We start from the raw sequence: 11,371 nt of genomic DNA on the forward strand, positions 1-11,371 counted from the left end.
TATTACAGCCATTGCCACATCATGCCGAGTCATTTAGTCAAAATTACCAACTCTTCATTTTTTATTTTTCTTTTATTATTTTTTCTCTTTCTTCTACTTTCTCCTCATTCTTTGTTATGTGATTTCTTCATTATTGAAGAACACCACCACCACCATATCAAGTCGAAGCTCTTACATCACGAACTTTATGAAACAAGAAATTGAAGTCAAGCCTTCATATACACACAATTTCATTAGGATATCCAAGTACATTAATCGTCTTCTTTAGCAATGCCATAAACGGTAAATTTGTAAATACAACTATTTGCGGTGAAAGCACGTTTCATTGTACCTTCTATACATTTGTTCTTTGGAAATGTTGGAAGTAGATTCATTTCTCCTCCACCAATGAGCTAATCTAATAAATAATTAACTTTTGAAGGAGCCCAAACAATAAGCATTCAAGGATATCTCGGCTAACTCCTGCATTTTCATATTTTCTTTTGTTATTTCTCTATCGGTGATCTTTCCTTTCCAAAATACTCAATCCTTGAAGAAAATCACCACACGGATCAATGTATTATCTAATACTAATTACAATAAAGAATATAAAAACGATGAGAACAGACAGCATAACTAAACATAACTAAAATTGATAGTTAAACACAACATTTGCATAACTAAACATAACTGAAAGTCCGCCCCATCCGTGTGGGATCACTTTTAGTGTTTATTTTTTCCTCCCACGCGCTTTTAAAGTAAATTTCATCAAGAGGGGTAAATAATTATCATTAAGTTGTTTTAGGGGGGTAAATAATTGTTAAGTTTAGTTGCTAAATAGTTTCTTTATTTGTAATGATGTCTTTTCTCTTTGTAATAGGTGTGAGTTAAATTCTTATTATTTATTTTTCTTATGACAATGTAATAAAGCACTGCCACATAAAAATGAAAAGAATTCATCGGTTTCATTCTATATTACATTTTTATTTTTAATTTATCGTGAAAGAATGACATTTACTATACTTGATTTTTTTTTTTAAATTTAATTAAAAAAATTATTTCACCTTTCATGAAATATAGCAACACTATCATGTTATATATAAAATCAGATAATTTAAATATATGCTATTAAAATGTCAAAAGTTCTTACATGCCTAATTTTTTTTTTTTTTTGTTTAACATCTGAACTTAGCTAAACATTGCTGTATAAAATAAAACGAGGTTGAGTAAAACTTCATCAATCTGTCCCACCTCATGGTATAAAATTGCAGGAGCTCCAATAAAGGCAAATGAAAGAAGAGACGAAAAGTTTGCCGATATTAACTAAGCCAGAGTAGAGTGAAGAAAATACAAGATTGCCAAAATTGATACGTGTCGATAATTATAGGCAAGTATGACAGTGATACACGTCAAGGAGTTGTTCCCCATAAATCAGTTGGAAGAGAAGCCAAGTCAGTCGCAAAAAAGTTAGCCCATAGGTCAATCCATTACGCCACGTGTCAACCAACTATCTCCACGTTAAGAAAACAGCTAAGTATTTGCCGTTTACCCCTAAGACTGTGAGTGTGAGTGTGACCACAGAGGGAAAAAAGCTCTAGATGTAGACCGTCACGGCATTTACACGACCCGAGATTTTCTCCTCCACGTGGTATTAATATCCATATCCTATTTCTCAATAACCGACACGTGTCTGTCTCCTCGGGTTAATCCTCAGGGGTAGTTTGCAAGCTGGTTAGAGGTGCGATATGAGGTATTAAATTCTATATAAATAATATTCTCCCCTCCCAATTTATACTCGCCTTGTTTCAATTTATGTGAACCCTATATTTCTTTTATTTCAATTTATATGAACTTATTTTCTTTTTAGTTTGTGCCAAAATGAATGACTTCTTTTCTAATTTGGAAATAAATTCACTTTATGAAATGATTTACATCCACACAAATATTCAAGACTTATTTGAACCACAAATTTCAAAAGTCTTCACTCTTTCTTAAATGTCGTGCCCACTCAAATGGGTTCACATAAATTAAAATGGAGGGAGCTTTTTTTTTTAATCAGTAAAAAGAAAATAACATTTTTCTATATTTAGTAACAATTTAATTTCACATTAACTTTTTTTATCTTTAATGAAATTATTTCTCGAGAATAGAAAAATAAAGTTTTATGGTTTAGTTTAGACCACGAGTCTTAAAAGTTTTCTTTTATAAACCTCGTATTAAGTCAAACTCCCACATATAAAATGGCACAGAGTGAGTGTCGTGTTAGGTTACCTAACTTAGGTAGCTAGTTAGGAGGTAAGTTATTGATATACTATAAAATTTATAAGATGTTTGATTTTTAATTTAGAAACCTGTATAACCTATATATTATTTCATTTTGAATAAAAGATAAAATAACTAATACGTGAATAATGAACGTTCTACAGTCAGACCTCTTTATAACGCCACCCGCATATAACAACATCTATCTATAACAATCATATTTTTTGGGAACCCATTTTTTATGTTATATTTTACTTTTTTATAAAAGCATTTCGCCCTATAACAACAACAGCCAACTTTATAACGTCTTAACAGCCCTTTGTAAAAGTATCCCCTCATATAAAAGCCATCTTCTTTTTTTGGTAACATAATAATTAACTATCTTTAAAAAAATAAAATAACTATGATTATCAATAATAAGCGTAAAGATTTTGACTAAATATTTGATCATTTAATACACCATTTATGACAAAAAATCATAATTTTCCTTTGTTATACAAAGTGTGATTAAGCTTAGACTTTGATAAATAAAAATAAAAATTAGATTTTATGTATCTTTTTTGCCTATAACAACAAAGTATTATTTAAATGTTAATGCTGTTATAGGTGTATAATAACTATTCTGTATAATAGCTGAAAAATTTAAGACCCAATAATACTGTTATAGAGAAATTTGATTGTATAACTAATTTAGACATAAAATAATATAAAAAATCCTCTTATAACTAATTTATACTGTATATCTGCATAATTCTAATTAACTACGGATCGACCCCTTATTCCTGTTGCAGTAAATGAAGGGACACACCTTAAGCAGATGGATAACCGACACGTGTCCGTCTCCTCGATTACCCTGTATTCCTGTTAGCAGTTAATGAAGAGACACCGCAAGGGATGGTGGCGATGCATGTTGGTGTTGTCCCTTTAAACCAGGTTGTCTTAACCACGTGGGTAAAGAGGACTCTTCGTGCCTACCACGTGTCGATTTCTCGTGAGTTTACGTTTCATTTTTTAAGGGTCTTTTCGTCACTTCATATTAAAACAGCCAATTAATAATACTTAATAGCAATATCAAAGTCGTGGTTTCATCAAGTTGTTTCTCTTTCTTTGTTTTTCTATATTTCTTGTGGGTTCTGGTCCCATATATGTCTCAAAAGTGTACTCTTTTGCTGGTGAATTTTGTTGGAACTCAGACAACTGCATTCTCTTACGTTTACACAACTCTCGGTTTAATTTCTTCGTTATATAAATATATATATAAAAGTTGTTCAAAGTTTCAGAATTTTGCTTGTTCTTTGTTGTTAAAACTCTTTATACAAGTTTCCCATTTAGGCTATCGGAGATTTGGTAATTTTTGCTGTTTTTCTCTTGGTTAAATGGCTCAAGCTGAGGAAATTAGAGGAAAGAGGTGTATTTCAATGCATACGAATGTTTTTCCAAGAGATCTGTTGAATGATAAATTCATGACCGGAAAAAACATACAAGAAACTCCCAATGAGGATGAAAATGATATAGAGCTGAGTTTGGATCTCTCATTAAACGGCCATTTTGGTGTAGACCCACAAAGGGCTAATAAACTCAAACGTTCTTCATCAATTACAAACTGTGTGTATACCGGTGGTGATGACAGTAATAATGGTCATTTGTTACCTGGTTCTTCATATACTCCTATAGCGAGGACGTGTTCATTACCTGTTGAAGCCGAGGAAGAGTGTAGAAAAAGGAAGGAGATGCAATCTCTAAGGCGTTTGGAAGCTAAAAGAAAGAGAATGGAAAAATTGCAGAATGTTAGAGTGGTTAAAGAAAAGGTTGATTTGGACCTGCGTCTTGAAGAAAATGTTCAGGTCGTTGGGGGAAATAATAATAATAATGAGGGTAATAATGGGAATTCAGTGCCGTTGTCACAAGGGTCTATGGGTTCTCATGGGAGTGGTTCTTCAGGAGTTTCTGATTTTGGGACTCAACCCATTCAAGGTATACTAAATTTTCTCTTCCCTTTTTTAATTTTCTTTATTCCGAAATAAATACTGTTCCTTTTTGGGCTTGCACGTTTTAATATATCTGAAGATAAAATTCTTGAGTTTATTAGGTTTTATTTGCCGATTATGTTAAGTGGTTGCCCTGAATTTGCCATTAGATATTTAGTTGGTGCTGGTTTGACTAGTGGAATTCTTTTGAGTAGATGCTTTTCATAAGCATGTTGTTAACAATGCTGATCAATTTTTAATACTAAGCTTAAGGCGGTGGTAGAGGAGGATTAATGGTGTCTTGGACCACTAGCACGTGGCTCCTTGAAGCTATTTACCAACTGAAAGGATGAATATTTTAGGTTTTTTGAGTTGAACGATCTTAGACCCAGTGAAGCAATTAGGCATTCTAATGCAGCATTTCATGATTCGATGTGACTAAGTAAACGTTACGCCCCTTAGCATCGAGTTATGACGTAAAAGAGTGTCATTACAGCCTGGTTGATAACTGAATCTTCCTACCGGAGAGTTCATAGGTATTCAGTAGAGCGGATGCTCATTATTAGCTCCAAAATAATGTGCAAAATGACAAGAGTATTGATTGTATTATACCATTTTTAAGCTAGGGTTCTTGGATCCGGAAATCCGGTAGACATGGACATATGCATATTTGGTCTTGTAGTCCAAGATGAAAGGTTATGAGAAGAAATAAACTAAGGTTAAGATAACTCTTTATTACTCTTCATCCGGGAGCTTGTATATATTTTCAAGAAGAATCGTTTTCTTTTATATCTGGTGTTTGCGCTGGGCGACGTGTGCTGAGAATGATTGTCCGACAACTGGCTTGTTTGGAATATTTTGTGTGGGAAGCAACAGAATCTCCGTAATTTGGATTTTCTATTTTAGAAGAAGTGAGAATGACAGATGGTTACTTGCCAAAGGATTAAGACAACCCCCCTGTACCCGGAGTCATTTGGAACTTTCCTGTCATTTGTCGTTTCGAATTCACTGTCTGTCGTTGATGTTGCTGGTGTTTGTGGGATTAACTGTCTGTTGTTGTCGTTGATGTTACTTGCCAAAGGATTAAGACAAACTCCCTGTGTTCGGTATCAGTTAGTAACTTTCCTGTCGTCTGTCGTTTACGTCGTCTGTCGTTTACCTCGTTTGTCGTTTATCTGAATTCAATGTCTTGTCATTAATGTTGCTGGTTTCGTGGAATTCGCTGCAGCTTTCCCTTGTTTCACCTCCTAATATGTAATATTCCTTAACCTGATCCGACTTGCTGATTTGGTCAGAGAGTATTTTGATACATGGCCAGTTACTGTTGATACTAGGCTATAGAGATGGACAGATGGTTACTTGCGAAAAGATTAAGACAACTCCCTGTGTCCAGAGTCCATTAGGAACTTTCCTGTCGTCTGTCGTTTACCTGAATTCACTGTCTTGTCACTAATGTTGCTGGTGTTCGTGGAATTCGCTGCAGTTTCCCTTGTTCCTCCTAATATGTATTCCTTGACTGATCCGACATGCTGATTTGGCAGAGTATTTTGATTTGATACGTGACCGGAGTCCATTAGGAACTTTCCTGTCGTTTACCTGAATACACTGTCTGGCATTAATGTTGTTGGTTTTCGTAGAATTTGCTGCAGCATTCCCTTTTTTCACCTCCTAATATGTAAATATTCCTTGAACTGATCCTACATGCTGATTTGGCCAAGAGTATTTTGATACGTGGCCGTAGTCCATTAGGAACTCTCCTTTCGTTTCCCGGTGAATTCATTGTCTGTCATTAATGTTGCTGGTGTTCGTGGAATTCGCTGCAGCTTTCGTTGTTGCACCTCCTAATATGTATATTCCTTGAACTGTTCCGATATGCTGATTTGGTCAAGAGTCTTTTGATACGTGGCCAGTCACTGTTACTTGGCAATAGAGTTAATTTTATCAAATGGTTACTCACGTTAAAAAAACTATGGAGTTTGTATCAATAAGGTCACTTAGCTTGTGAAGTATATCGTAGAAAATCACTATTGCCAGATTGTGAACTAAGATATGCCGAAAATCTCTGTTGACGTTTTAAATTCTAATATATACTCGATGTGGGACCCAAGTAGTTGCCGTGCAATAATTTTTTTGTATAAAAAACAAACGAGTGATACTGTTGAAACCGGTGTCAACTCCATTTATAGCTTTTCAACTTAATTGAAATTTGTCATTACAGTTAAAGGTAATAACTAACGTGATTGCCATAAGTAAATTACTCCGTTGGGTTTTGTATTAAAAAAATGCCTACATGGGCCATGGCTACTAGTTGGGTTGCACTTGGAATATAAATTAGTTTAAAATGCCAACTAGAATCTCCTGTGAATCTTAGTTCACAATCCGACAATAGTGATTTTCTTAGGTATAACGCGTAATTAAGTAACTTTATTGATATGAAACAGAGCAAAGTGATTTTACTCTATAATTTCCTTAGACTTGAATGACATAATTTCCTTAGACTTGAATGACCATTTGAGAAATTTACTCCTTGGCTATATTAATTGTTACAGTAGTAGGTTGAGTGTTGGGATGATAAAATGTCGTTTGAGAGGAGTTTTATTTCCTATATTTTGGTAGAATTTTATCTCTTCTTCAACACTATAGGTTGCAATTAAAAACAGCAACCACTTGCAGGGAAGTTATATATGTCCTTATATGCCCTTTGGAAGGAGCTGTACCATCTAGGTTCTAGTAGGAATTTGATCCCTCCTTCGAGACTCTGTGTTCCAACTTAAAAGTGGCAATCAATTTATGGTGGTGAACGTGCTTTGCTCCGGAAGCTTTTAGCACGATGTTCTCCGTGGGATCTCTCATGACGTGCTTTGCTCCGGAAGCTTTTAGCACGATGTCCTCCGTGGGATCTCTCTATCATGATGTTTTTAGCATTGTTAAGAATTGAAGTAAGCTTTGATTTCCATATCAAGTCATCTGTTTTTGCAGGTGGTTGATGTATTGTCTTCACCTGTCTCTCTGCTAATAAATTCTGAAAGGAAAGAACTGACCTGGTTTTCCATCTTAACTATTGCATGGCCAGGTGAGCGTACTGGGGCAAATACTCCGACTAGCATCAAGCCCTCAGAGCAAGAGCATGAAAGGAAACAGGTAGATAGACCACCTGAAACCACAACTGAAAAATCACCTAGCACATGTGACAGAAGCGCTAGCAAGGAAGCAAAAGAAATGTTAAAAAATTTCATGCTCGACATGCCTTGTGTTTCCACAAAGGGCGACGGGCCAAATGGTAGGAAGATTGAAGGATTTTTATACCGATATAAGAAGGGAGAGGAACTGAAAATAGTATGTGTTTGTCATGGTAACTTTCTCTCCCCAGCTGAGTTTGTGAAGCACGGTGGTGGTGGTGATGTTGCCAACCCGTTGAAGCATATCGTTATCAATCCTTCACCTCTGTTGAGATGATGCCAGCGGAATTCTAGATGGCGTTAAATAAAAAAAGGGTAAAGCTTCAAGAGTTCAGCTTTAGTATCGTCGTTTATCTTCTTTTGTAACTTGGACTAAAGTTTTTTTATTTTCCGGTAGATAGTATAACAACTTGGACTAAGGTTCCTTTGTTTTTCGGTAGATAGTATAGTTTTTCGCTGGATGTTGAGTAATCAATTGGCAAGTTTATCATCTTTCTGCAAAAAAATCAAGAATTTCCTTTGGTAAATTTGTTACTTTTGAAATTCGTATTTTACGTGTGCGGACAACGGTGCAGTAAGTTGGTTCTGCTCTCAGTGGAATCAATGCCATGGATTCCAACATGTGCTCTTGCGGAGTTAATAGCAGGAAGACTCCAGAGTCTGACAAGCTTGCCCGGACTCTGCTCTAAATTGGTGCAGCTTCATGGCGTTTAGTCAAATTAACCTGAAATTTTCATAGTGCTTTTTCTTTCACTTCTGGAAGTGAAATCAATGTACTTCCAACTACTCTTTTTAAATTTTAAGTTAAGCATATTCTTTTCGACCTTGATGGTTGTTTTAAAACAAACTGATCTTTCAAATGGATAAACAAATTAGTAGGGGCGAGAGTGAGGTTGGAGACTTGTCCCAAGAAGGTGTAAACACTAACCAAGTAAACTTTGTTCTGTTGCTAAGTGGGAGAATACATGCGATTTTCCTTTCCTAGCTAAATCAGAGGACTCGTGCCCAAGGCGTTCGAATCTTGAATTTTTTGTGTTGATTATGTTTTATTTAGTGGGCTTTAAGATGGGCGAATCTGTTTTAGTTGAGAAAAAAGATTAGGCTTTGTTCTTCCATATCTTGTTCAACTCTGCATAAGTTATGGATTGTGGCTACTGGCTACCGTTGAACGGTGAGCGCTCTTTGTTCCATTATTTCTTCAAGTGTGTTCGATTATGTAAAAGAGTGCTCTTTGTTCCATTATTTCTTCAAGTGTGTTCGATTATGTAAAAGAGTAATGTAAAATGTGTCAATGGCTAAGTGATCATGTAACCAGCTTTTGGCCCATGACTGGATGCATGAATCTCATTAATTTATTCTGATCTACAAGTCTTATATAGGATCTTTGACATTTGTGAACTTTGACCAGCGAAAGATTTTCGCAAAGTCGAATTTCGACAAGGTGTTGGAACGTAACGCTACTTTTCAATCAAAGATTTTAGCCAGATTTCGGTATTAGAGTGGTATTATCCTTAGCGTGATTGTGTTTGGGAAGTGGATAATATGCCTAATTACGTTTGTGTTTTTGTATTTTTGTATTTTTGTATTTTTGTTTCACCATCTTCGAGAATGTAGGAAAATGGTATCCGTCCCTTCTACGTCGGAATGTATGATTTTCTTCTTTCGGCCTGAACACGGTAAAGTACAGGATGCATCATTTTTTCATTGGCTTCTTTTTACTCATTTACAGTAATGCGGTAGGTGTACTGACTAGAGTATTAAAGTAGCTGGCTAATAAATATCTATGCTAACTGTTCAAACCTGAAATGAATGATACCAGGAAAAAAAGCTAAAAATTAAATAGAGCTACTGGAAAGTGAAAGAAATAGGGAATTAGAAACAAAAAGATGGAGCTCAATTTGCTTCTGTTTTTCTTAAAAAGCAGGCTCTTTAGCCCGAGATAAAAAATTAAAATGAACAAATCGTTTCTTAACCGATTGGAACGTATTCGTGCATGAACATTTCTTACTCTTAGCGTATCGGCGGCCTAAATCTAATTGTCATAAGTCTAATTGTCACGCTAAGTGTTGGATTAATGTAAGACATAAACTTTTTCCAAACATCGTGGAAACACTTCAAAAACTATATGATACTTTCATTTTGTAGGGGTGGTACTTAAGATGCATAGTTGAAAGGGAACAAACAACAGAGATTAAGAAATGAAAGATGCCATATGATAGATTTAGCCTCGAAAAGATTCATGTGTAAAGAAAAATGTGGATCTAATAAAAATTACCGAAAGTCGATATTCTTAACTGTTTGCTCGTGATGATTGCTTATGATAGGACGTGTGGGCTTTATGTTCACATGTGTCCTTTTCGCGATCTGATCAAAAGCACAAAATTGGTGTTTGCCCAAGCTTGTGGACTACAAATCTTGCAAACAATTGAAATCGACATCAGAGCTACCTTATCTATGATTTTTTCCGACAGTGATAAATGTTGTACACAGGCCGCAGGGTTTATACGCATCCCCTTGTGTGTTTACCCTTTTTGAATTGTTTTAGTAGATGAATTACCTGAGAGAAAGTGTATAGACATTACACTGATTTTGCATCTAGTGCTACGAAACATGTAGTAGTAGCTGTTACACTAAAAGGATTAATTATGTATGCATCGTCACACTAAACATTTAAGATATACTAGGCATCTATAAATTATTAATGGATACAGTTTAATAGTGGTTCATGAAACAGAGTGATATTTGGTATTCAAATTATTCTGGGGAAGGTGTTAGATTCTTCGTAATCCACGTACGTATGTGGTTCGATTTGGATTCGATTTAGTTACATGAGGGATGTACAAAAAAGCGTTTGACCATTAATTACAAAGAATATTAGAGAATATGAATAAAAGAACGATTAACATGAATATTTTTATGCAATAAAAATGTTAAGATTTGTGCATATATATATATATATATAGACGTCATAAAATAAAAATGAAAATAAAAATAAAAATGTGGAAAATGATATGTTTGTGAACAAATGTGTAAAGGATACACATTAATTACTAAAATTAAAAGAGACCCAATTCTTAAAGAGACGAAAGAATTTTACTTTATGATTAACAAAGTATGCAGAGAAACAGCTTGGTTAAAATGAAAAAAAAAAAAAAGAATAATTTTGACATATATATAATTAACAAAAGGATGAAGTAAAAGCATAATTTTTTTTTAAAACAATTATTTTCCAATGAATAGTAACTTTTGTTTAAAAGAATTCTTTCGATGAATATGAAAGTATTTTTGTAGATGGATGAATGAATATAATGGTTTTGCTTTTGAATGAAAGAACGAGATCAAAGAATGTATATGGTATCTAATTGATCAAAAATTATCTATAACTTAATTAGCTCAAATGTATAACAGGGAGTAAATGTACGAAGAGTATAACCTACACATGAAATTTACTACGTCCAATTATATTCAACTTAAAGTGAGTTAACTTATTTAATTAGCTAACATTTTACACTTAATTAACTAACTAATTATGAGATCACATTCTAAAGTTTAAATATCGAGGTAAACTATCCTATTATTTACTAAAGTGTGCTAAGTAATTAAATCAAAACTCTAGCTAAACGTGGCAACTATAAAAATATCACCGACGACAAGTGAATAAATAATATCCACCCGACACCCCAAAAGTAAAGTTTTTTTACTATGTTTTAGGCTTTCTACAATTTTAAGAACGTAAAAGTGAGCACAAATAGAGAATCCGAGAAGATCTTTGAGCTTCTTTCAAGCGTATTCTTCGGGAAGTAACTTCGGATACCTGCATAAGACTTAGGAAAAATATTAGTAGTGGATAAATATTTATCAAAAACGAATTATGAAATGATAATAAATATATGTTGCAATTAAAAATAAAAATCCGTCTTATGTGCAGGGAAGGCCTCAAAAATCGACGGAAATTTCTTCATCGCTGTAAGATTTTTTTTACCG

At 34.4% G+C, this 11,371-nt stretch overlaps 1 protein-coding gene across 1 annotated transcript; it reads left to right on the forward strand.

The window, feature by feature from the left end:
- The first annotated feature begins 3,334 nt into the window (after window positions 1-3,334).
- LOC132047014 (ninja-family protein AFP3) lies at window positions 3,335-7,908 on the forward strand. The gene is made up of 2 exons (XM_059437885.1): window positions 3,335-4,215; window positions 7,276-7,908. Exons 1-2 carry the CDS (start codon window positions 3,618-3,620, stop codon window positions 7,662-7,664), a joined length of 987 nt encoding a protein of 328 aa, XP_059293868.1. The 5' UTR covers window positions 3,335-3,617; the 3' UTR covers window positions 7,665-7,908.
- Window positions 7,909-11,371: the final 3,463 nt, after the last annotated feature.

This window comes from Lycium ferocissimum, chromosome 2 (genome assembly GCF_029784015.1).
Source record: "Lycium ferocissimum isolate CSIRO_LF1 chromosome 2, AGI_CSIRO_Lferr_CH_V1, whole genome shotgun sequence".
Lineage (NCBI taxonomy): Eukaryota > Viridiplantae > Streptophyta > Magnoliopsida > Solanales > Solanaceae > Lycium > Lycium ferocissimum.

Excerpts from the sequence above, each read along its gene's own strand:
- LOC132047014 (XM_059437885.1), top strand. The coding sequence starts at position 3,618 with ATGGCTCAAGCTGAGGAAATTAGAGGAAAGAGGTGTATTTCAATGCAT. Across the intron at positions 4,216-7,275 it reads TGGGACTCAACCCATTCAAG|GGCCAGGTGAGCGTACTGGG; the intron begins GTATACTAAATT and ends TAACTATTGCAT.